The following is a 27,977-nucleotide window of genomic DNA, read 5'->3' as shown; positions in this document are numbered from 1 at the left end:
TTAAACCACTGCCTGGTTTATTTGTTATGCATCAAAGTCTAACTTATAATAACCCAGGCAGTGGTTATTTATATATTATATATATTATGTAATATAGGTAATATATGTAATATAATATATTATATATATGGTCACCCTAATTCTAATAACACTATAACCATCCTTAAATTTGGATGAGTCCCTTACCTCTGCTGGAGTTAAATGTTAAGAGTAAATACATTTTGTAAAGAGGTAACTAACATTGCCTGTATTGGTTTCTTATTGCTGTTGTAAGGAATTAGTAAATATTTGGTGGCTTAAAACAACACAAATTTATTCTCTTACAGTTCTGGAAGACAGCAGTCCCAAATCGGTTTCAATGGGCTAAAGTTAAAGTACTATTGACAAGGCTAGTTCCTGCTAGAAGCTTTTGGGGAGAATCTTGCCTTTTCTAGTTTCTGGAAGCCACTTGCATTCCTCATCCTGTGATGCCCCCTCCTCACATCACTCCAACATCTTGCTTCTGTCAACGCATCTTCTAATTCCTCTCTGATCACCTGTCTCCCTGTGATTACAATGGGCCACCCAGATATTCCAGTATAACCTCTCCATCTCCAGATCCTACACTTAATGACACCTACAAAGTCCCCTTGGACAGACCCAGTAGCATTCACAGGCCCCAGGGATTGGGACCTGGATGTGTCTGGAGGGCATAATTCAGCCTGCCACACTGCCCAAGAACTCTGCGCACTAGGCATTCTCTTGAGTACTGGGAAATAAAGAGGGAAAAACAGTATCTGTTCTGAAGTCAGAAAGTTAGACTAAAATGATTTCCATGGATTCCTGAGCAATAAGAATTGAGTATTCTATACCTCTGTGCTGCCACAACTGTCCCTGACATTGCATATGTCATTGCCTGAGGGATGATATAAGAACCAGCATTGTTCATGAACGCCTTGAGGTACAAGGGCAGCTGTTGCCCAGTGCCCCATCCTAAGTGAGTCATTTAGCCAGAATGCATTGCATGTTATATAGTCTATACCAGAGGCAGAGATGGGTTAGTAAAGGCAGCAGGACAAAGAAGTGGGAACTGAATGAGAGGGCACGCGTTAAGTCCAATCTGGGAGGAGAGGTGTTCTAAGTATAAGCTCTTCGTTCAAGTGACACACTGTGGAGTGATAACCTATTTGTGATGGAGGGCGCAGGCGAGGGCAGAGGGTAACAATGGGGAGGGAGAAAAGGATGAGGCATGAAGAAAAGGGAGAGGAAAATGGGAAGTGGAAGAAAGGAGAAACAGTTTGGAAAAGTGAATCTTAGAAAATACCAACCGGCACAGGGACCACAAGCAGGCAGCTGAGGCGGAGTGAGGAGCGGGGCGGAGCTGCCCTCCTGCTGGGACCCACAAGGGGCTTGTATCCATTACTGCACCATCTGCTTTCATGATTAATTGCTTTTGAAGAAGCATTTATCCTCAGTGGAAAAGTATCGGAATATTAAAAAAATTATTTCTAGAAATGGTGAAAATGACTCCTTGTAAAATTCACATTGAGTTGGGAAGGGAAACAGGGTTAACACATGAGCTACTATGAGAGAATCTAGAACTAACGCTCAGATTTTTCCCTCCTTTCCTGGGGATTCTTGATGCATGAGGATCCTGTGAAAGCTTCCACTGTAGGGAAACCTCAGAATGTGAATCAGAATAGCAACAACAACAATAATAACAATTACTAAAATTTGCTCAGCACTTAATAGGTGCCATAGACTGGGCTAGGAATTCATTTTGCATTACCTCATTTGATCCTAAAGATAACACTGAGACATTGCTGTTTTAAGATAAAGGATCTGAGGCACAGAGACTTTCTGGTTCTGATGGAATAACAGCAGTTCTCTAAATTACAAAATATCCACATATTCTACAAACACCATACAAATCACAGAGAAGTTCAAGTAAAACTACTCTTAAAAACATGCCTACAGCAGGAAAGAGTACTAAAACTCTAATTGGCAGGTAGGTAGGAAAAGAAATATAAAAAAAAAGCCCAAAACAAAACTGAGATAACTCTAGAGTTCATGCAGAAGTAGAGAATCAGAGAGACACTACACAGAAAAAAGAAGAGAATAGTGGGAGACCAATGAGGTGGGCAGAACAGACGTAAAATCACTCCCAGAGAGATCGAGTTCTACCCTAATTGAAAAAATTCTGAGAACAGATTTGACACCTGATGGAGCAGAGCACTGGGTAAAGCAGACTTAGGAAGAAAGGATTTGAAAGCGTTCAAACTTTGAGATGATAATTTGGGGAAAGCACCACCTCTAGGAGAGCGGGAGGCAATTAGAAGCAGAAAGCTTGCTTGGGAAGGGAAAAGAGAAAGCAGGGTTAGAAATTAAGGATCCTAAAGAAACAAAAGGAAATCACAAATTCTGTTAACACCCCCTCCTCCATAAGGCACCATTTATTAAAGAAATGGAACCTCACTACTCTAAGAGAAGCAAGCACAGTCAAATTAAGAAACGTAATAAGCCCTGCAAACTCTTTACCCCTGACTTTAAAAATAAACCATATGTTACTGCTTGTCCAGGAAAATATAATGTATTTCAAATAACAAAGAAATGGCAGTTCCTATGCATACATGTAAGAAGAAAACAGAACATGAGAATTTGATAAAATGTGTTCAGTCCTCTCTCCACCCCACAAAAGAGCAGGGAAAAACTCATCTCTCAACCAACATCAAATATTATAGATATCCCTGAACAAAAATTTGAAGATACATAAAATATCTCAAGATGTTCCAAGAACTTGGAGATCCAAAAACCTTCCAACCCCCACCCCCCAAAAAAAACACCCCACAAATAAATAAAAGTTGACCAAACTTAGGAATAAGATTGAAAATCACCTCAAAAATTTAGATTAAATTACAAAGGGCACAAGGAAAATGATTTGACTGAAAGTATAATAATGAGCACTGACGAAAGGAATAAATACAGCTCAAAAATGAAAATGAAATTAAGAAGAGGTAAAAGGGATTAGAGAGAAAGATAGGTATGAAAGGTAAACAAAGAAGATCCAACATACATATAATTGAAGTTCCAGAAAATGGAAACAAAACGAACAGCACTCATCTTTCAAATGATTATAACCCAAGGAAATTTCCTTGAAATAAAAGAACTAAGTATACACAATGAAATAACCAACGGTTCACCTAGAAATATGACACAGAGAAGCCAACTATAAGATATATTTTATTAAAACAATCAGATTTTTAAGATAAAGGAAAAAAATCTTTTAGTCTCAAGGTTAAAGGCCAAGCTGTACGTAAAGGAGAGGTCATCAGCTTGGCTTAGCCTTTTTGACAGCAATATACAAAGCAAAACAAAAGTAAAGCAGTATCTTTAAAACCTCTAGAAAACGTGAGCAACAAAATTTTATATTAAGCCCAATCGTCCTTTAAATACCAAAGGTACTGAAAAAAAGTTTAAAAAATGCAAGAACTTTAGAAATATAACATTCAGGAACCCTGCCTAAAAGTCTACTCAAAAATGAGCTTCATCCAACCACGAGATACCTAGGGAAATTTTGGGAATGTGTTGGTGAGCACTGAATTTAATTTTCTATAAAGACTAATACAAGTACAAGGACAAAGATGGAGGAATAATATGAAACATATATTCTGACAAAAGAATAACAAAACCAAAAACCTAGGAGGAGGGAGAAAGAAAAGGAAATATAAAATTTGTTCAGTAATTGCCACATAGGTAACAGTGTGAAAAGAAATCACTTAAAGCTGACAAATAAAATAGAATACAGCAAGTCCTCACTTAACATAGTCCATAGGTTCTTGGAAATGCAGCGAAGTGACATAACGAACCCAGTTTTACCACAGGCTAATGAATATAAACAGGAATGAAGTTCCTATGGCATCTCACCAACATTATAATGCAATGACATTGACGTTATTCGAGGACCTGATGAATACCAAAGTAAGCCAAGGGAAGGGAGGCCTTATTTTTATAAAGAACAGTACCATAATACATTTAAAAAATATCATAAATATCAAAATAAATATGCATCATCCAGAAAGTAAAAAGACAACCCACAGAATGAGAGAAAAAAAAAAGTTTTTTGCCAAATTACGTATCTGATAAAGATTTAATATCCAGAATACATAAAGAACTCCTATAACTCAACAACAAAAAGACAAATAAAATGGGCAAAGGATTTGAATAGATATTTCTCCAAGTAAGATATACAAATGGCCAACAGAACATGAAAAATTTCAGCGTTATTAGTCATTAAGGAAATGCAAGCCAAAACCACAAGATGCCACTTCATACATACTATGATGGTTATAATAAAAAACATGGAAAATAACATGTTGGCAAGGACATAGAGACATTGGAACTCTCAGATTCTGGTGAGGAATCTTCAATTGCTTGTGAAAATATAAATGGTGCAACCACTGTGGAAACAGTTTAGTGGTTCCTCAAAAATTGAACACAAAATTACCATATAATCTAGCAACTCCATTCTTAAGTATATAACCAAAATAATTGAAAATAGGAACTGAAACATATATTTGTACATAAATGTTCATACCAGCATTATTCACAATAGCCCCAAAGTGGAAAAAACCAAGTGTCCATAGAAATGAATGATAAACAAAATATGGTGCATATATACAATGGAATATTATTCAGCCATAAAAAGGAATGGAGTTCTGATACATACTACAATATGGATGAACCTTGAAATCATTATGCTAAGTGAAATAAGTCAGACACAAAAGGACATATATTGTATAAATCTGCTTATATGAAGTTATCTGGAATAGGCAAATTCATAGCGATAGAAAGTATAATAGAATAGCGGTTACCGGGAGCTGGGTGGAGAGGAGAATAGGGAGTTATTGCTTAGTGGGTATAAAGGTTTTGTTTGGGATAATGAAAAATTTTGGAAATAATGGTGATGGTTGCACAACACTGTAAACATAATTAACGCCACTGAATTGTACACTTAAAAGTGGTTAAAATAGCAAATTTTGTTATATGTATTTTAACACACACCAAAAAAGCAATTTGAAATTCATAGAGACAGAATACAGATTGGTGATTTCCAGGCGCCAGTGGGGCGCAGAATTGGGAGCAACTGCTTGATTAAGTATAGGGTTTCCTTATAGAGTGATGGAATTTCGGGGGATTAGTTAGAGGTGGTAGTTGCACATTTTAAATGCACTAAATGCCGTTCAGTTGTTCACTTTAAAATGGTTTATGCTATGTGAATTTCACCTCAATTTTAAAAAGCAACTAAAAAATAAATGTAAAAATGATTTAAAAAATCACATAGAAATACTAAATATATGACACCATACACATGGTAAATATAACATCAACTAATGTAAATGGAATTGACTTACCTATTAAAAGAAAAGTTTTCACGGTAGCTCAGAAAGCAAACTTGATTCTCTGGTGCACACCAGTGACTTATCTACAACCAAGTGACGTAGAAAGCTTGAAAATAAAGGTCAAGGCAAAGGTTATACCGGGCAAATGCAAACCATAAGAAAAAGGGTTATGATTCCAACAGCAAACAGTAGGATTCAGTGGGAAATTATTAAATAATTTAAAATACTAACGTTCGACTTCACAATTAAGATTCTATGGTTATCAATGCCAATATACCAATTAAAAGAGCAACCACCTCCACAAATCAGAAACTACACTAATAACTGAGAAAAGCACACAAATAATAGGAGATTTTAATATGCTACTTGCTGTCCAAGACAGATCATGAGTGGAAAATACCTAAAAATTTAGACCTAAAGTCTTGGGTTAGAGCAGAAATGGCCATCGTAATTGCAAAATTTCTTTAAAACTATAATGAATACACTACATATCAGTATAATTTACAATTAAAATCGTGAACAGAGGGAAATTTAATAACATTATATACTTAATAAATAACAGTAAATAGTCAAGAATAAAAGGAATTAGATTACCAATTCAAAAAGCTACTGATAAAAAAATGCAGAAAGTAATAAAAATTAAAGCAGAAATGAACTGAAAAACAAATATCAAAACACAAATCCTTTGAAGAAAACACAGAAATAAACAAGCCAGTAATTAACCTAATCAAGAAAAAAACTGAGAAAAGGCACAAATATGCAAAATAAAAAACGTCGAGGGGAAAACAGCAATCAAAATATAGGCTATTACATGGATTTCTGGCTTCTGCTTGGGATGTAGAAAGTTGGAAAGAGCATGGTTCCCACTGTTACAATAAGAAAAGGCAAATAATCTGCAAATTCACAATTTTTCTTGACTCCCTCAGAGGCCTGAGGTTGCAGGTCAACTACCTACCTGCAACCTAAGTAAAGGCAAATACCTTCCAGGAGAGATGGGAGAAGCTCCCTTGCTTACCCATGTTGATTGGTAAAGGCTGAGTGTAGGCTAGAGGGAGAATATAGAACACCTTGGGGCTGCAAATATCAGAGGTATTTGCATCCATTTGCAGGCTCTCTCCATGGACTTCACTGGGCCCTGAAAAAAATGATTGGCAAATCCTGAGAAAGCGTCCCTCATGGTATTAGGTTTGGGGGAGAAAAACAGCAGCTGCTGCAGGAAAGGCATAAAACCTGTGGGGTTCCTTCTCCCCAGGAGACAAAAGCCTTAAACTGCTGTGGAAAAAGCAACACATCCCCCTTGGCTACCTCCATAAAAACCTGTTTCCCTGGGGCAAGGGAGCAGAAAAGATCTCAACCTCTGGAGCCAGGTCAGATGTGGGGTGGGGGTGGGGGGCGGGCATTGACACTGTGCAATGGAAATTCCAGGTATAACTTTTGACTTTCAAAAACTTAACAATCTGCCTTTGTATCCCTTTGTTTCCTATCCCTTGGTTTCGCATCGGCAGATTCAACCAACTGTGGATCGAAAACAGTACTTTTACATTCCCAACTGTGTTTTCTCAAACATGGATCGAAAATACTGTTTTCAATCCGTGGTTGATTGAATCTGTGGATGTGAAACCCGGGATAGGAAGGGCTGACTGTATTTGAAAAATAAAATCTGATTATAAGTGGACTTCGCAGTTGAAACCCGTGTGATTCAAGGATCAACTGTACTTGCCGGGCCCAGAACTACAGCTAGGGGAGAGACCGGCACTGACATCCAGGGCACACGTTCCTGCCTAACACTAAGACTTAGAACCCAGAACGCCTCCCCCCCACTATCCCCACCAGGCTGGCAAGTATGAAATGAAAAGATAACAGCGGAACGCTGTTGAGAGTGTCTTAGTTAGTTGGGGCTGCTCTAACGAAGTACCACAGACAGCGTGCTCGTACACAGGATGTTTAGTGCTCATAGTTTTGGAGGCTGGAAGTCCAAGGTCATGGTTGGATTGTGGCGAGATCCTTCTTCAGAAGACTGCTGACTTCTAGTTGTGTCCTCACACGGTGGAAAGCTCTCCGGCCTCCTCTTATAAGGGCACTAATCCCATTCCAGAGGGCTCCATCCTCATGACCCAATCACCTCCCAAAGGCCCCCAATCACGTTTGGGATTATATTTCAACATAAACATTTTGGGGGGACACAAACATTCAGTTCCTAACAAAGTGTTACAGGAGCACGAGGAAAGACCCCACTGAGGTACAGCACAAAAGGAGAAACTAAAGCTGAGGCCAGAACAGACCCTGAGAGAAACCCTCAGGCAAATGGTCCCCCACCCTATACATAAGGCAGCATCAGAGCCTGGTACAAGCTTTTCCTCATCTGCAAAATGGGGGTAATATTAGTGCTACATCATAGAATTATGTAAAGACTGAACAAGAGGATCCATGCTAAGTAGCTAGCAAATTGCCAGGCACCTACATGCTCAGCAGATATTTTAAATGTCAGCTACTATCGTTATTACAGTCCAACTAGCCACTTGAGGGTTCTCTTGTTCCTCAATATTGTCACCCGACCCATGGGTGTCAGCCCACATCTGAACTATTCTATTAGCAGAGGACTTGTCTGCCATGCCCAGCTTTGCGTGGAAAGCTCTCCCTTGAATTGAGCTGTTGTGTTACTTCTCATAGGTTCCAATGACCAATCTTAGCTAAACCCCTTAGATTGCTATAGCGCAGTTCTCATTGCCCGCCCCCCCATAAGACTCATTTAAATATTTAAAGCCAGTCTTCACTAGTTCTGTCATGGGTTAACCATCTCGTCCATATATTGCCCATGTTCCTCTCAATTCATGCTTCATATTTTTTGCCATTCTAGCTGCTGCTTTTGCATACTCTCTGGTTTTGCATCCCAAGTCTCAAGGCCATTTATGCAGGTGCCATCTCACTAGGGTAGAGCTGTACGACTCACCTTCCACATCTTAGAGACTGCACTTCCATGATGCAGAGAGCACGCCTGAGGTAGCACCTGCGTTTTGGGTGGCTGTATTGCTCTTCTCACTTTCATGGAGCTTGCTGTGGATTTAAGTTGGAGGCTTTCATTCCTGTGTGCTTGCAACACAAGGCCCTACCTTTACCTTGTATAATTTTTTTAACTGACTTGTAAAATTGTACATGCATTTCACATTGTTACTTTGCTCCGTTTCTCTGTCTCATGAGAGATTTTTTTTCAAATCTTGATTTCTGTCATTTAGTATAATCATTCTCTCCCAACTTTATGATATACACATTTTTAAAAAACTTGTCATTTGTAGATTCCATCAAGTTATTAATTAAAGATGTTAGAACAGATGGGGCCAAAAGGCAAACTCTGCAGCAGGACATCAGAAATGCTCTTCCATGTTGAAATGTATCTAATTGGCACCATTCCCATGATTATACACACCCACCAACTCTACTAACATCCAGATCATGTTTCTCCATTTGCCCAAACATACATAATTCATTAAAGACCTTAAGTTCTTTGTTACAGCTCAGATATTCTGTCTACTGCATTTTTCTAACCTACCCAATCTTACAAAATGGGAAATGAATGTTGCTGAAATGATTTTTTCTTGGGGCCCCAGGCTGGCTCCAGTAATTGCTGCTTCCTTTATGTATTCTAAAACTATGCCCAGAATTAATACCAAGCTCACTGGTCTACAGCATCCAGAACTCACACTCTTCTCTAATATACCTGTCTCTAATTTCTCTACTGCTTACGATATTTCAATAAAAATTGAGCTATTCAGCAGGCTCATTGGTAAATCAGACTACTGCTCAATAGAATTAATCCACAGATGAGACATTATTTAGAGTTGCTAGTTTTTTCATTGTAATATCTTAATTTGCTCTGGGTTTTAGTTTCCTTTCATGAGTGTTCTTTTAAAAATGATCGCTACAGTTCCTTTGGTTCTCATATTATTAATTGCACAACAAACAGAATGTGACAAGATACACACAAAATGCCTGGCTCTTGAGGACAGACAACCGGGCAATGAGGATTCATGATTTTTTAAAAATCTTTTTAAAAATTTGAGATATAATTGACATATAACATTATATTAGTTTTAGGTGTACAATATGATTCAATATTTGTATAAGAGGATTCACATGTGAGATTCACATTCCAAATAGGGAATTTCAGTGGAAGCCAAGGGGTGTTGAAAGACCCATCTCCCCTCTTGCCCCCACACGCCACCCCAAGTCATTTATTTATTTGAGATTTTCACATCATAGCAGTTTTGCTCTTTTCCAGGCAGCAGTTCTATTTATATTTAGGAGGATGTAACTTGCGATCTTGCTTCAAAAAGCCCAAACCTCAAACATAAGACATCTCCTCTGATATTCAGAAGTTAAGTGACTAGGGTAGAATTTATTTTTTCCAAGCCCACAGATGTTATTTTTTACATGAAGTTGGTTATGAGAACACACATGTAGATACAAGGCACCATAAAGCAGTGATCACTATGCACATTTTAGGGCAATAATTAACTCTGGTCCTTTGCGTTGGTGTGAAATACTAGGAGTAAATGGGAATGCAAATGGATTCTTGAAATTACATTAAAAAGTTTTGTTCGATCCCTGCTCAAAGCCCCTTGATGAAGACAGTAGATGTCTTAGGTCTCACCAACATCTTGAAAACACAAATTTTCACAGAAGTCAATGGAGGTGAGTCAGAATTAACAATTTGGCTTTCTCAGCACCTTACTCTGGCCAAATCTCTCACCATGGGGCTTGTGGTTGTCTTTTCATGGAAGAGAGGGTGTGCTGTGTTGCTTGTTTTGAGTTTTAAAGGTATTAGGTGCTTACATAAGCCAATAAAAACATTCTCCCGAGTGATTGAAATTTGTTGGATTTATTTCTTTCTAAAGTTTGTACATTTACATAGATCATATACATACTTTAAATCCTTCACTATTTCGCATGATTTCTATTACATAAAAACCATTTAAATGCAATAAATTTTGTTGTGGTAAAACAACAAATTATCCCCAACTTATAAAAACACAGGAACAGTTATATTCATGAACATTTACACAATAGAGAAATGTACTATATATAAATCACAGCTTTCTATACATACTACACGGTTTAGGTTTACTTCAATAACAGTGAAATAGGGTAATACTTATATACAACTATTTTAATAAAAAATAAAGCAATTGTAAAATGTAAACTTAATTTTCAAAATATTCTTTAAACACTTTAACAATATCCACATAAATTACTGTTCCATTCGAAGGATGACCACCACAAATGCCCTAATTTTCTAAGAGATGGCATTTCTTAAATCTGGTGGGTGGTAACGAGGAACAGTCTTCCAGTACGTGATTCGGCACCACTGGCTTACCCAAGTCTGCTAATGCCGACAGTTTGGCCACTATAAAGGAGTACACTGCTATTTTGTCACTAATTACTTTCACGATTTGCAGGGACATATGGCACCAGGACTGCAATGAAACTGAAATGATTGGTGGAGAAAACTTTGAAGGTAAAGGGATGTTTCACACTGCCAATCAGTTTGAGCCACAGCAAATAGAATCCAGTTAACAGGCCGGACAAGTTACAAGCCTGTTTTATATTAAAGGACACAAACTACCACCCTCTGCCTGTCTGTCCTACATTGATCAAGGCTGACAGTATCGATTCTCCACTTGTGCAAATTTCTGTTCTAGAAACGGGCCCGTGAAACTTGAGGTAGAAGAGAATGCAGGGAGGCCATTAGGCCTTTACCCAACAGCTCTCATCTGGACGGAGCAGAATGGCTAAGCGGTAAGCCTAGCGTTCCTTGACCCTTCCCACAGAAATGAAACGTTTTCCATTTTCAGAAATCTGCGTGCAAAGGCAAGGGTATCATCCCTGGTTACAGCTTAGTGTGCCAACTTGTGTCTTGCAAGAGCAAAAGACATGGTCTTGGCCTGAGTCAGAGAATTTCTTAAATGTCATTGTTTGTGGCCCCCGCAGTGACTCAGTCACTCTCAGAGGTGATACCTTGCCTCGGCTGATCAGGACAGCTGGATTCAGACAGCCAGAGAAGCAGCGTGTGCAACCCGGGATGTGCGTGCTGCTCAGCAGGAGCCCAAGTGGAGGGCAAGGCCAGGCGAAGCTCCTCTTTGTAGAGACAATACATTGCCACCCTCTGGGGGCGCCCCCGGGACTCAGGGGTTACAGCAAGGAGCCTCAGACCTGCCCCGCTGCCCTTAACTGAGTTTTGTGGCTCGGACTTTGTGTCTGAAGACTTACCCAGGCAGGCACACAGGGAAATAAGTGAAACTCCAAAATTCTCTCCATTCATCAACATTTTCAGGAATTGAGTTCAGGTGCTTATTTTATAACACTATTTGTGAGAGTTTAGCTCTCCACCCTGCACAGGGAAACATAGCTAGGTTCCTTCCTATTTCCATCCTCATCGTTGCTGCTGATGGAAAAGTACCTAACTGTTCAGCAGACTTCACCCTGAGCTCTGTCTCACCCGGGCAGCACAGCGGGGCGTGTGGCCGGGCACAGCAGCGCTCCTCCAGGACGCCCTTTGCTGCCTCTCCGTTTGCACGTCCTTCTCAAAGGAACATCCCCAGAGCAAGCAGCAATGCCACCCTGGACAGCAGTGCACACCTGCCTTCCGGAACTTCCCCAGGCTACTGCGGGATGCTGGACAGCGGCTGCTTGTGAATTACAAGCGAGCCGTCCACTTGGTGGTCCAGCAGATGTGATGGATGGATGATGTGTGTCCCCTCACTTCTTTTAAAAAATGCAGTGCATCTCAGTCAGACACTAGAGCTCAAACTCCTCCCTGGCCCTTGGAAAACATTCCTGTGGTGCAATTTCCACCCCCTTTGTCCGTTACCTCCTCACAATCCTCGGGCCCTTTGTGTCTTAAGTTCGTGTAACTTACAACATACACTACGTGGACACAGTGCAAGCATATGTACACATGTGAGAGGCCCAGATGTGTAAACCCTTCCCCTTACACACCTCCCGGGACAGTAAACTGGTTCTGAATCGCTTGGGAGCAGGGCACTGACCACGTGACTGCCTACCCCAAAGGGGAGATGACCAGCTCACACATTCCTCCCGTCCCCAACTTTTGTTTGGTCTGATTACTCTTGTTCCTATAGCTTAAAAAACGTACCCTAATGGCATTAAAAATCAATGTGCATATATACTCTCTGCAGACTGGATATTATCATCCTTGCCAAATGGTTGCTTGGCTTTGTAAGAACTACATGGCTTTATATTAAAAGTCCAAACATTTCACATGATTAAGGCCCAAACTGAAACTGTTTATTTTTGCTACTCCTTTTTATATAATTTCTGAATCAAATGGATGTTTTTGCAGAGCACTGTAATTCTCAGAAGGAAACACACTCTTGCAGAACAAAGACCCTGTTGCTCAGTCACAGAGCCAGTTCACTGCACGTCAAGAACAAATTAGGAAATATGGCATATTTGCAAAAATAGTTTGAGACTGTAGAGTTAATAATAATAATAATAATAATAATAATAATAATAATAATAAAAAGCTCAAGTGTAACTACCAACACTGCAGCCTGGAGCCGAAGATTCCTCTCCCACTCCACAACTCTAATTCTCTGAATCGGATTCAGATATAAGAACACGAGGCAGTGTGTTTCAACAGATCCACTGCCCTCAACCACTCACTCAAACACACTCAGATGCTGCTTTAAATACACCAAACATGCTCATTAATAAAGCTTTAATCTCTAGTTACCTATGTACACAATGTCAGATAAGCAATAAGCTTGAACAACTAAGGCCCGTGGCTCTTCTTTGGGGAGAGGCAGGAAAAGAGACCTAAGTATAAAAATATTAGATAAAGTTTTAACCTGGTCCATAGCCTGTCCTAAAATTATTTTACCTGTGACACTAGATGCTAGTTTGTGCAACTGCGAACCTAGACTATAGTACCCGATCTTGGGAGGCCCTGATATGCTTTAGCGTCTGTAATATTTCTTTAAAGTAAAGAAGAATGAATGTGGTGCCAGAAGAGTGGTTTGATCTACTGTAAAACAGACACAGGTACATAAATGATATGGTGGGTACTTAATTAGTTCCTCTGAAAGCTCTATTTTTCTGGACTAATTACAACAATAAAGAACGTGTGCGTTAAAGCATCGCATTTTGTAAAAAGTCCCAAAACTGTCAGTTTGACTTTATATTTAAGTGTTCTTAATACTGAAGTTGCTAAGACTGCACAGGCTGCCTGTTCTTTTTTTTTTTTTTTTTTAATTCTTTTCTGTATATCCCAAACTATAATGACCTATGCCTTGCTATTGTACACAGTACACTGAAATAGTTTCACAAAGTTAGTTCAGAGTCATTTTTGCCCTGGTGATTCAAAGCTCAAAGATGGAATATTCTAGCATAAAATATTATTATTACAAAAATTTAATCAAAATATCATTTGAATTTAAGTTTAATAAAACAGTGTCACTATGTATACTCTCAATAACTGCATTATATACTCAATCCTATGAGGTTTTTACTTGCTTTTCATATCACACTGGTTATTAAGGACAAAAATAAACTTGATGTACATATACCATATACTGATATACAATCTACACATAGATACATATACATACGTACAACTATAAATACCCACAAATACGACATTGGCAGGTAACAGAAAGCATTTCCTTTGAAGTCTGACATACTACCTATATGAATATTTTCCAAAAGCTGGAAACACTACAGATACACACATAAATTACACAGGATGAGCCAAAGAGGCTGAAAGAAACCTACTGTATATACAACTACTTAACTTGCAGTATTTTCTTGCTGTTGCATTCAAGTCAACAAACTGCCATGCAGATTCAAGTATTCACTGGCATTCTCTCTATGAAGACATTCTCTCTGCATGCAACGGGCCAGTTATTGTCCTAAGGAGAAGGCTGCCCACGTGGGTTGTGGATACTATCGGTACAAAAGGAGAATGGCAATGACTTTGGACTTGAGTCCTCCATGTAAGAATGAGACACTGAAAAGGAACCCGAGAGGAGAAGCAGTGACAAAGCACCTCTCCGTCACTTGTTGGGAGTCCTCTGTGGTGAACTACTGATCTCTTACGTCCTCTGGATGGCTTGGTGATGGAAGCTGTCAAAAGGCTGGTGGACAGACCTGTTGACCTGGGGCAGACTGGTGACCCAGCCTCTGAGAAGTGCCAGCCAGAACGCTTTGGAGCAACGTCAGCCCAGAGGCGCATCTGCCTACTACAGAGACTGGTCTTTTTCTGTCAGAGTGATTTAGATGCTCTAGGAGAAAAGCATTTAAACCGGAAGTCACACTGTTACTCATTAACTAGACTCAATTTTTAACAAGTCCTAGGATGCCACTGTGGTCGCCTGTTCATCAGTGCTATTCTACAACTGGAAAAAATGCTGTCATGTGACAAGTGAAGAGATTGTTCACTGTTGAAGTTAAGTAAGGTGGCTACCAACCTGCTAAACACTTGACCAGGTCCACAAAAGCTGAACAACAGAGCGTTGGACCTCCAAGGCTAAGAAACTCCCTGTGAATTCAGGCTTAAAAAATCTTAACTGATCGCTACCAAGAAAAATGTCAAAGGAATTCAAATTCCAATGACAACTAACTAAACCCAAGCAAGTCTTGATAGTAAGACAATGGAGAAGCTTCTTTAAGGCCAACTTTCTTCCAGTCATCTGCGATTAGGGATAAAGGCAGAGAACAGGTGTAGCTCCTAGCCACAGCAGGCCTGGCCTCACCTAAGAACACCTTCCCAGGCTCTTCCCAAGACAGAGGGAGCAGCAGGCAGTGCCGGCAGAAAATTCTGTAATTTTGTGCTTAGGCAGCAAGGGACCTCCTTCCCTGCTGGTTATCTAAATTCTTCTCCAGCCTCCGAAGTTCTGTGGTTTGGCCACGGGGTGAAATACAAACTCAAGATACCAACCTCAGCTTGGCCTTGGAAAGCCAGCCAACTTTCCTCACCTAGAATGAATTGCCTCATATCACTTCTAACTAGGAAATAGTCCTCATCTTCTGAACTAGGATAACAGTTGGAGAAGCACACAGGGTCTTGCACAGCTGCTTTCTATCCTGTTTATCTAAGAGCAATAGTAAAGGTTACACATAATACAGGAGCTACAGTTCCACCAGAGGACCCTCCCACGTGTTGGCTTTACTGAGATTAATTAAAATGCAGAGAAGTATTGCTTGCTTTAATTAGGCATTGCTGAGAGTTCATGAGAAGATGTTAAGAAAAGTGCACTTCAAATAATATCTATGGCCTGGCAATAAAATAAGGACTCTGTACGTTAGTAATAAAGTTTTGATTGCTCACAAGGAATTCCTGCCACTTCTCTGTAAAAGTCAACCTGTGAAGTGGGGCACAAACTCTGAAACTCTCAAAAATTTTCTACATGAACCACTTCTATGGTCAATCGTGCAACAAGACTATCACCAAGGTATTTTGGTGATTATCAAGATTCCCTAGACTGAAAATTCCATATTAAGTGTATTTGTGTGAAGGGGAATACTGATTTATCACATGGAGAGGAATGCCAAGGCTCCTGATGCTGAGGTATGGGTGAGGAACGGGGTTGGGTGGGGCAGGTGGAGTACCTTCAGAAGGAAAGAAGAGAGCTCCCCGTACTGTGAACTGGGCAGTAGGCTTGGGTTAGCTGTGGAAACACATTCAGTTTCTTCTGACTAGACACCATAGGAAAGAAATGATCACAAAAGAAAATGTGATTGCCTATGGGCAAGAGTCTCAGAATCTAGTCACCTCGGGGGCTACCTCCTCCTACAGGATAAACTCTTGGCCTGCGAGGCACACTGACAACAGACAGTAACCTCAGAGGCCGCAGGGAGGTGTTCTCAGCCCATCCCCTATAGATGGACATCATGCCAGGGCAATCTGCCATCCGGGCTCACCAAATAACCTTGCAGTTGTCTTTAAAGATAAACGATGAAAACACAGTATATCACAGCTTCAAAAGTGCCCTTCTCATCCGATTACTTATTAGCATATCCAGACGTTCCTGGAGATAACATTAGTGACTTATAAAGGGAACAGTGGTGTTGTGATGTGGATGCTAACCGCGTTATTTTAGAACTTGAAATGTCAGAAACACAGTAGCAAGGTACCATTCTGTGTCTATTGTACATTGTAAGTAAACTACACGGACATTCTATATACACAGATGCCCTCACGCTGTGGGCAAACGCATTCAAGCCTGTCAGGGATGTTTATTTTTCTTTAGTTATTGAAGCTCAGAGACAATATGATTTACGTACCTCTCTCCCCTTGGCTGAGGATAAATATCTAGGCAGAAGACAAATAGGCTGATTATTCAGATTCTAGGAAGAAAGACAATTCCCTTGTGGGAAGCTCAGATTCAGTCAGAAGCTACAAAAATGAATCAGGTCCAAGAGCCATATTGGTAACTACCATGTTTGTTTCTCGGTTTTGAAACACAAATTTGGTCGTTGCCTTTACCTAAACAAGATAGAGGGTTAGAGTGAATTTTTCAAAGGTGTGGCAAAACACTTACATAAGGGAAGCAGCTACCACTTTAGAGAGGGGTTTCTCTTTTCTGCGCACCAGCAAATACGGCCATTTATATCGGTGAAGGAAGTACACGTGAATAAGTAATGATGTAATTAAATGCTGGCACGTCAGAACAATATACCACTAAGACTACCATGGTTTAACAGCAGGTTTTCTCTAATTTACTGGAACCACGCTATTCATGCAGAGCCCCTGATTCTTTGGTCATAGTACCTTTAACTAATAAACTGAGTAGAACTAGAGTGAATTTCTGTGGGAGGGAACAGTATTCAAAGCGATTCTGTTAATTCTGAAGCTGTGGAGATTATAGTTTTAAGGATCACAAAATTTCAAGGTTTCAAAATCAGCAAGTTCTAACTCATCGTGGACTCAATTTTTACTCTTTCCTCTTCCTGTACATGAAAACGCTCTGTTTGTCACCCTGAATTTCAATGGGACCAGCACTGGAGCAAGCTCATGACTGTAGATTAACAGGACTATTCTGATAGAAAGAAATGATTTAAAATAAAGTATTTATTTTTAGGGGCAAGTTCAGCAGCAGCAGAGTGAAGTGGCTGTCAAAGAGACCTAGATAAGAATGAGCCAAGTAACTCTGTATATGCAACCAGCTGGTTCCTCAGTTTTCCAACCATAATTCACTTAGATGATTTATTACTTTCAGACTGATTTTAAGGAATCAATATTCATTGCTGGACAACAACTTTTTCCTCTCTTATTTTATTTTGGTTAAGACCCCAATATTCTCACAACCAGGCGATAACACCAATTCCTAGATGGTAGGGTATTGATGATAGAGATGGTTCTGGATTCCTACTAGACCCTGTGGGAGTGAGGTAACAATTCCCTGTAGACTGCACACATGCTACTGCTGCAGCTCCCCAAGAATCGAGCATTGTCACGATCCTTTAGGAAATAAAATGAACTTGGTGTCATCTTTCCTCCACCTTCAATGGCAAAAAGATTCCACTTCCTCTTTCCTTGCTTGGCTGAAATGGAGTCAACTTCAAGCAAACGACACACTTCCTAAGTTCTCCACTCCTGCGATCTTCGCACCCGTTTCCTGCTTCCAGCAGGGTTGGAACACAACAGTAACTGCTCAGATGCACCCACAGCTGCGTCACCGTGGAACATCTTGATTCCCAGAACGGGAATTCTGGACTGAACTTCTGTTAGTGCTCAATTCCACCTCTGTGACTGGGCAAGATTTCACATGTAAAGGCTTTTATATTAACTCTGGCTAGAATTTACTAAACTACAAAGTTTGTCCAGTTAAGTGTTTCACGATGGATTAACTTTTTAACCTTAAAAAAAAAAAAGGTGTAACAGTTGGTTTGAGAATACAAAAAACTGAGTGCAAACAAGAGAAAAACCAAAGGAGAAGTGATACATAATTCATTCTGAAATCATGATCCCCTCCCCCTCACAAAAGGTGCATTAGTTATTAAGAAGCAAAATCATCAAAGAAATCAAGTGCAAAGAGACAATCTGTACAGAAACTAACAAAAATATACAATAGAAAAGGTTACTAATGCACCATTTAGTCACAGACTTTTTTTGTTTTTAAATATATTCACGGATTTACCAGAAAGATCTTGAAAAACTATTTTGCTCCATGACCAGCGCGCTCCTGGTCGCAGATGGATTCTAAGTAACTTTCTGCTTAATGCTTGGTGTTTCAGGTCGGTGATCTTTCCTCTCTGACACATTACGCTTGACTTTGGCAGTGACCGGAGATGAATCTGGGTTCAGCGAAGGACTGGAATGCGACTTCTTTAGTCCTGCGGCCTCACTTTCACTGTTACACAGGAGCAACTTGCCTCCTTCTTTGAGGATGCTGACATAAGTTTCGTAACGGGTTTTCTGGAGGGAAAGTCAGACAAGAATGGTCATCAGTACACTCTTCACAAATGCCTGTGTGCAACACCCAGTGTGTTAACTACCAGAGAGAACGAGTGGCTGTTGAAGATCTCACTGCATTCCCCAAAGTGGGCAACAGCTACAGGAGAACGACGGATTCGTTACTTTACAGAAGAAGATAGCATTTTAGTTCTCCTTTGCTCTGCAATTTGAAGGAATGTCAACTTGGAATTAATTATTGGCCATTTGATGGAGGAATCCTGCTTCCTGGACACTTGGGCACAAGAAGCGTGTAAGCTAGAGGAGGGTAACCTCTGGTTTTGGTGACTGAAAGTCTCTTACGGCTCAGTGCTATCTGTAGTCACCGGAACTTTCCTCACGTGACTGAGGCTTCATGTGACCCATGCTTGGTTATGGTTGTTCACTCTCTTTCCTACTCCCTGAAACTCAAAGAAAAGCTTGAGGAATCAGTCTGTGGTGACTCTACTCTCCAGTCTCCTACGAGACCACAACGTTCTCCAGAAGCTGCTCTGGGTTCCCTGCCAAACTTCAAATCATTTTCTGATGCTTTTCTCATTCTACATTTTTTTCCATCATCAATTATTTGTTGAGTGTCCACTATATTTTAAACAGCTCCTGACTCTATTGTCTCTGGGTATCTTTTTGTAAGAATAACTGAGAAGAACATTGCAGAGATGTTTTTCTGTAACTCTATTTGGTACTTTTTTTTTTTTTAGGTTTCTAAGTCACTATATAGCACTGTTATATATATTGCAAACTATAGAAGGGTCTCAGATTCTTGATTTGATAGATTCTAGTCAAAATAAATCTTTCACCTTACTGCTTCAACACATGAAGGGTTTATTGAAAGCCTAATGCGTTTTATTTCTAAACAAAAGAACATATCAGTTATAAATTGCCCTAACAAAGGCAGGTACATTCTGTGATGACTATAAATAAGTCTTTTAGGAACTTTTAGGAATTTAGATTGAGATTTTGTGTATTTCAGTTTTAAGTTGGCAATTATGGAAGTTGAAGCTATTGGAAGCTACACTTTCAAGCTGTTTTAAAAGTTCAAAATTGGGAAAAAGCTGCTAGCTATTAAGCTTGTTCGGGGTTTGGTCAGTATCTATGTGGGGGTGCCACGCTTTGGTTCATGATGACATTTATGGAGTTCCCACATGCTAAATTGAGGTCATTAATACACTAATCATACACAATTGGTACATTGTTATCCTTGTTTTATAGTAAAGCAAATAGAGGCAGAGAGAAATCCAAAGTCAGAGTCAGCAAAGAAGTGAAGCTGGGATTTGAACTGAGGAAATGTGACCCCAGAACCCAGTGCTCTTGAGCTCTATTTCCTCCCTAGAGACGACAATACGTATATACATATGAATGTGTATTTTAGGATGACGACTCTGACAGACACGTGGTTTGGCCAAACCAAAGCCATTCTCAGCGCCCTGTTCTCCTATGTCCTTCCCACAACAACGGGTGATAAAACCCAAATATTTACTTTCCCGGCCCTCCTCGTGTCTAAGATGGGCCGTGTGATATTCCAGCCCATGAGATGTAAGAAATCTTCTGGGAAAGTGATTTTCCTTTCTGATACAAGGGACATATTTTAGAGAAGTCACTGGTGCTCTTATTCCTTCCTTGACGTGGATGTGATTCCTAAAGCCACATCCTGTGACATGGGCGACAGGCATGAAGACACAAGAAGACACTAGGTAAGGAGAATGTAAAAACAGGAAAAGCCTGGGGTCTTGATGACACAATGAGCGGGATGCGACTCTAAGATTCCCCACTACCTCTGAATATCTTGGTAAGTATGAATAATACATATTCTTAGGGGTTATTAAGCCATTGTTCATCAGGTACTGTTAATTGTAGCTGAAAGCATTACTAACTGATTCGCAGTATAATTTTAATAAAGAACTAACAAAGTAAAAGAATAAAATACTAAGCTTATCTCAGAAAGCTCTGTAGAGTTTAATAAGGGCATTTGCTAATGAAAAAAATGTCATTGGAATTACATATCAGTCAATGTATGTATCAGTGAAATCAGGGGACTGAACCAGACAATATTCAAAAGGCATACTGGTTCTAAAGTCCTATTCATTTTAGGAATTTATTACTTAATCTGTCTCTAAACTGCCTTGGTGGCAAGATTAAAATGCAGGAAAGAACTACTCTCAATATGAACAAGCTTTAGTGAAATGACGTAAAGGCAGTTTAAAAATAGATTCAGAAAACCAGTGAAGGCATCCTAGTTCATAAAGCGGGGACATTTATATGATGAAAGGGGTATGCAGGATAATTTTTTTGAGATGACCTGAAAGGGGACAAAATGAGAGAATGTGATAGGGCCAGTTTTCTACCAGTCTTTGAAGAAACTGAACCTACTGGGAAAATTCACCTGGAAAAAATACATGAAGGAAGGCCATTCCATCCACTCATTCTGCAGCTCCAGCTGAAACGCTGTTGTCTCAAACAAATCACATCAGTATGTCAATCAACAAATAAAAGGCACAGCCCTGAGGGGCAGTACCTGAGTCATTATTAGATGAGAAGAAAAGACAAAATAAAGCAAAGGGTGAAAGGGAGCCAGAAATCCAGGAGTGCTCAGTCAGTGTAAAGAGAAACAAGGAAAAGGAAACCGAAGAGCATTCATGAACTTCCAAATGGCTGTGCTCCATTTCTGAGTTACAAAGGCTTACAGGGACAGAGGTTATGAAACCCAGTAATATAGCTTTGCTTTTTACCATTCTCTGAAACCAAACCAGATGCCGCTTCAAAAACATTGTAGGAAAACATGTTTAATCTCAGAACTACTCAGTGGGTATGGTTTCAGCCATGTCCTTTCGGGGTTACAGACTCATCCAAATACGTCAATCTCTATCCGGAGGTTTGGATACAAGATTGCTTCTGAGGAGAGAAACAGCTCTGCATGAAGCCGTGAAAAGCAATGAGAATGAACATAACGTTGAAAGTCCCTTCTTCATTGATACTTCCTTATATTCTCCTTTTTGGGGGGTGGGGAAGTCATACTTCTTCCTAACTATGCCACCATGTGGTATCCTTGGGAGGGTGTATTTCCTTTCTTCCTTCCAGAGAAGATATGATGTTTTTCTTTTTTTCTAAGACCAATTGTGAAATTTAAGTTTTAAGTTAAAGCTGGTGTATAAGGAAGAAGCAGGAAGTGTATTTGTAAATCACGTTTAGAATGCCTGATGTACCAGTTCAGAGACTGAAAACTCAGTGGTCCTGTTCAAAATGGTCAATCTTGGCCAAAGAAGCTGCTACATGATGTGGTGGCAGTCACTGCTGCTTCCCTAGCCGCCTGCTTTCAAGCTAACGGAACTGTGATTTTTATTGAGGATGTCAACACGCCTAGCCCGGGAGAAGAATCATGGTTTAAACCAGACTTGATAACCCTTACCCCCTTTGCCAGTCAACCCTGTAGCCATGTGGTCTGGACTTGGCTAATGACACGGGAGTAGAAGTCTACTAAGGTACATTTGTGAAAGCAGCTTTTGCGATCCTGACAAAAAGTGGCAGAACGAAATGTCTGGAGCTATGGTAGCCATTTTGAGACATGACATGGTTACACATGAAAGCAAAAAAGCAGATGTGCTAAACAGAGCAAATTAGAAATTTAGAAAGATGACACAGGCTTGATGGCAACACTTGGCAGCCAGTAACCGACTACTTCCAGCTTCCAGTTTTCTCATGTGAGGTAAGGAATGATTATACTGTTTAAATAGTCAAGTTTTCTGTTATCTGTAGCAAAAGCATTCTTAACTAATAAAGTGGTCAACACTCAGCTTGGTCTCACTCATAAAAAAAATTATCCCAATTGAATTGTACCGGTAACTCCTGTCTTCATTTAATTAGGAAAATATATGCTTGATTAATAGGCTTTGGTGTGATGTAGCTTTACTGGGTTTTGTCTGAATAGTCAACAAATTATTGATGAGGCCATACAGTGATCACATAATGAATATGAAATCAGTGGCTATCTTATTATTTCCATTAATAGTTTTATATCAATTGCTTAATCTCTATGGGTACCAGAGTACAGTTCTCTCAGTCCTTCCCTATAAGCCTACAACCTGTAGGTTACCTAAGAGATGCTAAGAGAACCAAAAAATTGAGAGTTCTATACCAGTTACTTGACCTGGCTAATGATCAGTATTCTACTATTTAGGGAGCAGGCTAGAGATACTTCTAAAAATCCTGAAGAAGGAAAGCTGACAAGAAAAACTTCATTCCTTGATTCTTTTCTTCCTCCAATAGCCCACATGCATTCTGTCAGCAACTCCCATTCCTGTCTCTTCAGAGCATTCAGCATCACACCATTTCTCACCACCTGCACCACCTCCAGCCTGGATGAAGCACAGTCATCTTGTGCCTGGATTACTGCAATGCTTTCTAACCGCTCTCCCTGATTCTCTCGTTGCCTCCCACGTGCACTCTTCTCAAAAGTGAGTGATCTATTACAATGTAAGTTAAGAGCGTATCATCTCTGCTCAAAAGACTCCAATGGCTTCTCCTTCTTAAAAATCCTTCCCAACCACAAACGCTTAAATTGGCCCAGAAAACCCTTATCTGCGCCGACCCTTCTCCCGCTTCCCTGGTCTAACCTCTCAGTGCTCACTAGGCATCAGCCTCTGCTTCCGGGTTCTCCCTGAACACAGGAGACAGAGTCCTGCTCTAGGACCTCAGGTGCCTGCTGTGCTCTCTGCCCCGAAAGCACCTCCTCCAGAAATCCACAAGGCTTGCTCCCTTCCCTTCACCTCTTTCACTCACTTTACACTGAGGCCTTCCAAATCTAAAATTGCAAACACCTACCCTTACTGCCATTCACTGCTTCATTTGTCTCCTTAGCACTTCTCACCATCAGCCTTATATTTTACTTATTAAAGAAACTCTTGTTTGTCTGTCCCCTGCCAATATTAGAATACAATCGCAGGAGGTTAGGGACTTTGCTTTCATTTACTAATAATATGTCGCAAGCACAGAGAACACAGCGTACACATCGAATTGACATTTATTGAATGTATGAATGGAAAGAAGGGACAAATATGAGAAAATAAAATTTCTCATATCTAGTATAAAACATATTTTGAGCTCTCAATATGGCAAATTCTAGAAAGATAAAAATATAGTGGACATATATAGATGTAGAGGTACATGCCTAATGAGTTCCTAAGTCAGTAACCTCTGGGGACACACTTTCATTTTCAGCGTTCCACTAGTCCCATGTTTTCCACAAAAACACTGAGGTCTGAGCCTGTGGGGCAGTACTGAGGCTCATGAATGACCACTCAGCAGAGACTTGTCTGTGTCCTCCCCACGTCCATATCCACTCGACTGTGGCTGTCAAGAGGCCATGTACAGCAAACCCTGCACAGGGCACGGGGGTGGGGGGGTGAGGGCGGGGAGGCTGCCATGCTTAAGACGGGCTGTCTCTCTACAGAGAAAGAAAAGCAGTTTATACCATACTTTTGAGGCTCAGAAAAAAGACGCCTGTTTTCTGAGCATCTCTTATGTAGCAGTAAATGAAGACCAAATTTTATTATCCAAGTTGAGCTTAAAAATAAAGAGAAACTATACGTGGATTCTAGTGGTTCTTCATTTGGATAGTTACTAGATCTCATTCTGACATGACGAGCAGCCTCTAAATTTACCTTATAACAAAAGCAGCCATTTAAAAGATAAAGATTTATCGATGGTTATTTATATCTGAATTCCCCTGCCTGATCATTCTTACATGTAATTTACATGTAACATATCAGGATACCATTTACCCTTGAGTAAATGCTTCAGCACTAACCTAAGATTCTAAGCCCATGGGTCAGACAGTAGTAGCCTCATCAATATTAATATAGAAAGGAATCTGCTGCTGACACTAAACAAATAAACAATAACAATATTGAAGTTTTATATGTTTGCTCTGACAATATTCATAACCAGAAGATAAAAAAGGAAGAAGAAACAATAAAAAATATCTGAATGTTTTAATTAATAAAATTTCATGTCACAAAGGAATCACTATGCAAGAATTAACCTAGCTCTAGGTAGGGTTAAAAATGAGATGGGATGTAAATGAGAGGCAGGGTGGCCGCAGTCTAGGGGTCAGGTGGCCTGGTCTTGATACTGCCATTAACTAAGAAGCATGGCATTAATTCATTTTTCTAAATCGTTATTCAGTCTTCATTACATAGCCCTTTCAGGTATGTGTTTTTCATTAAGAAGGGCAAAGAGAGTTTGAGAATAAGATGCGTCTCTGGGGCAACCTGCTGCCTTTGGTCAGGTTATTAAAGATTTTGTCTCAGTCTCTGTCGATTCATTCTCAGATCAATTCTAAAACATTTCAGAGCTGTATGCTCAGCATTCTTCCTTAGGAATTCTCCAACAGTGTGAATAGATTTCGAGCAGTATAACTGCATAATCTAATTCCACTATCAGAAAAACAGCCTGACATGGGATTTTACCAAATCGGAGTCCAGCAGCTACTCTCTGCAGTTAACTGTCTGAACATTGTTTTTGTGGTTTTGCCCGTTCAGCAAGCTCTCTCCCTTAATTTCCTTCTTAAAATTTGTTATTCTCGTGAAGGCTTCAGTGACTGAGCCAAAGACAATTCAAATGCTTAATGGCTTCTGTATCTACTGTTCACTAGCAGCAGTGCCTACCAAGGAGGAATAAAAAATACCACATCTAAGGCCTAGCAAGCTGCTGCCTAGATTGAATGTTAATTGCCTGCTTTAAAAAAACAAAAACAAAAATGAAAAAAACTATTGATATTATTTGAAGAGTTTTAATCGCATCCACGTACAAATTTACATGCATTTGACTGAGGAGTTTCTTTTCTCATGAGCCCCGAATACCATTTTTTATTTCATTTAATAGAACACTATCTCCTTTTGACCTCTGATATGAATATGACAGCAACAACCTGAATGAAAATAAAACTGCACTGGCAAGTGTAACATAGTACTGCCATTTGTATTCAGACCTCACTGCTCTAAACTATCAAATACTGAATACATTTCCTCTTGACATTTCTCTTTCTCAGGCAGACACGGTAAAAGGCCATTTCAAAATGAAATGAGAAGAAAACCAATGTCATGTACATAGCAAAACACCTTTTGCTCCTCGATCTCTACACGGGAAAACAAAGAAACAAACCAAAAAAATAAAAAAAAAAATAAAAACAAGCAAACCAAACAAGGAGCTCTTGAAATAACCGCTTATTCAAATAGAGACTGTGGTCTCCATTTTCCATTCTATGGGGGTTGATGGCAGAATTGATCTGCACAGACTTTCTCTTCGATCAGTTGGCTCACCCACCAACACTTGCTAACTTAAGAAAGTAATTACATTCAAAACAGAGCTTTCTATAAGTTCTTACCTGAAAGCTATGCTAGGACTTACATTCTTAAAATAAAATTTTAAAGTTTTTGTCCCCTGTGCGAATCCCGTATCAGGCTTCCGCACACAGTGGTAACCCACTGCCTAAAACCAGCAAATACTCGTGCACACATTTTTGGTTTGTATGATTTGTATTCGTGGCTTTCTGGGAAAACCTGAGGAAGTGTGAATTCAATTCCTTTGTTTCAGTCTACCTTTTGGCTCTATTGCTCTCTAAATGAACTTTGTAACGTCAAAAAAACAAAAACAAAAACAAAACCAACACAACAAACTTTAAAATAAAAGCTTACTTTTGTATACTAGTATAAGCAGAAGAGGTCAAAAAACTGTAATATGGATAAAAAGGTTTGGGTTTTGTAGAAGCGGTTTGAGAGAATCATTGTGTCCCTGGCTCTCCCTGCCCGATGCTTCTATGGTATCTAATCTTCACCAGCTGCCAACTCAGAGTGACTTCACTATCCCCCAAAAGCTCTCCCGCAGCCCCTTCAGAGATGAAGGAGAGCTGAAAGGCCATCAGCAGACTGTCCCCCGACCCCTGGTCTGGTTATTGCCCTCCTCAGGGCCCATCCGGCTGCCAGGACAGAGCAGGCAGATCCTGTGGTGATTTCACCTTTGAGGGCAGGTCGCCGTCATCCCGATTCCTGCTGAGAACTGATTTTTAAAACACTGCTCCCTCTCTCATTCTTTACATTTTGTTTCTTTATCCCTCAAAACCCTTTCTACAAATCCAGTCAAGATTAGTACTCAGATTTTTATCTTTAAAAAATGTAAACTCAAAATTCTGAATTTAAAAGTCCACAAAACTCACTTAGAAAATAGCACATATTTTCTCCCCCCAGGTGGAAAATTCAAGAAATGGCCCAGTTCCAAGCCACCAACAGGGAAGTCCTACAAAGACCTGTCACTCACAAGGCTTTTGGCTCCAGGGTCTCTGGTTATGCCAGCTCCCTAAAACGCTGTCCAGCTTGGCCTTGTGTATAAAATAACTGAAAAAGAAAATTCACCCTGATTGGATTAATGGGATTAAAAAATTTGCTGTGTAGTAAAATGGAAAAAAAATTGTCCCTTGAAACACAGGGATATGAAGTTAAGTTTCTACATACCCAAGATAAGTAATTTGAGCTAGAGAAACACTACTTTTCTGGATAAAAGGCTAAATTTAGCTCTTGTGGGATACAAGTTTGACTCTCATTCAATTTTTCCTTATGGAATGCATGTCTAAAACAAAATTTTACTTTGTTATGACAACATTTTTATATAGGTCATGCTCCTAATCTTTCAGTTTATATTTTGTTTATGTTTCTGGTTGTATTGGAATTCCCTAAAGTTATACAAGGTATCCCTCTGAGGTATGTTCCCAGGGTTTTTCACTGCAGCTTCTTTGTCACAGACTTACAGCTCTAAAGAGGCCAATGCCAGTCATAAGGGGACAGGGTTAGTCTTTCCAGGAAATTTTTAAACTCGGATTTGAGGAGGCTTTGAAGCCTCTGCTCGAAGCTACTTTTCCCACTAACTTCCCATGACATTTCACCCCCAAGATTTATTGCTTTTGTGCTCATAGCATTTTCACACCTTCTGTATTTCCAGTTCAAATGTCCCTTTAAGTGGAAGTACCATAAGCTACCATCTTACCAGTTCTGTGTCCAATTTTGAGTTTGTTTTGGTTACACACCTTCTAACCTGTGGAGTCAGAACACTGAGCAACCAGACCTTAGCTAAATCCCTTGCTCCTT

General features: G+C 39.8%; 1 protein-coding gene across 9 annotated transcripts in view; it reads right to left on the bottom strand.

Moving 5' to 3' along the window:
- Positions 1-10,235: 10,235 nt before the first annotated feature.
- Positions 10,236-27,977, bottom strand: part of PSD3 (pleckstrin and Sec7 domain containing 3) — a 428,991-nt gene continuing 411,249 nt past the window's right edge. For all 9 annotated transcript variants that reach the window (XM_019742071.3, XM_019742072.3, XM_019742074.3 and 6 more), the window contains one exon: positions 10,236-18,810. In XM_019742071.3, the coding sequence (XP_019597630.3) occupies positions 18,595-18,810 (216 nt within the window). In that variant the 3' untranslated portion in view covers positions 10,236-18,594. The remainder of the gene's footprint in view (positions 18,811-27,977) is intronic.

The sequence above is a fragment of the Rhinolophus sinicus genome, chromosome 16 (assembly GCF_057876585.1).
Source record: "Rhinolophus sinicus isolate RSI-liver-muscle chromosome 16, RSI-T2T, whole genome shotgun sequence".
In the NCBI taxonomy this organism is placed as follows: Eukaryota; Metazoa; Chordata; class Mammalia; order Chiroptera; family Rhinolophidae; genus Rhinolophus; species Rhinolophus sinicus.
Note: the sequence above shows the minus strand (reverse complement) of the source record. Positions and strands in the feature narration are given on the sequence as shown.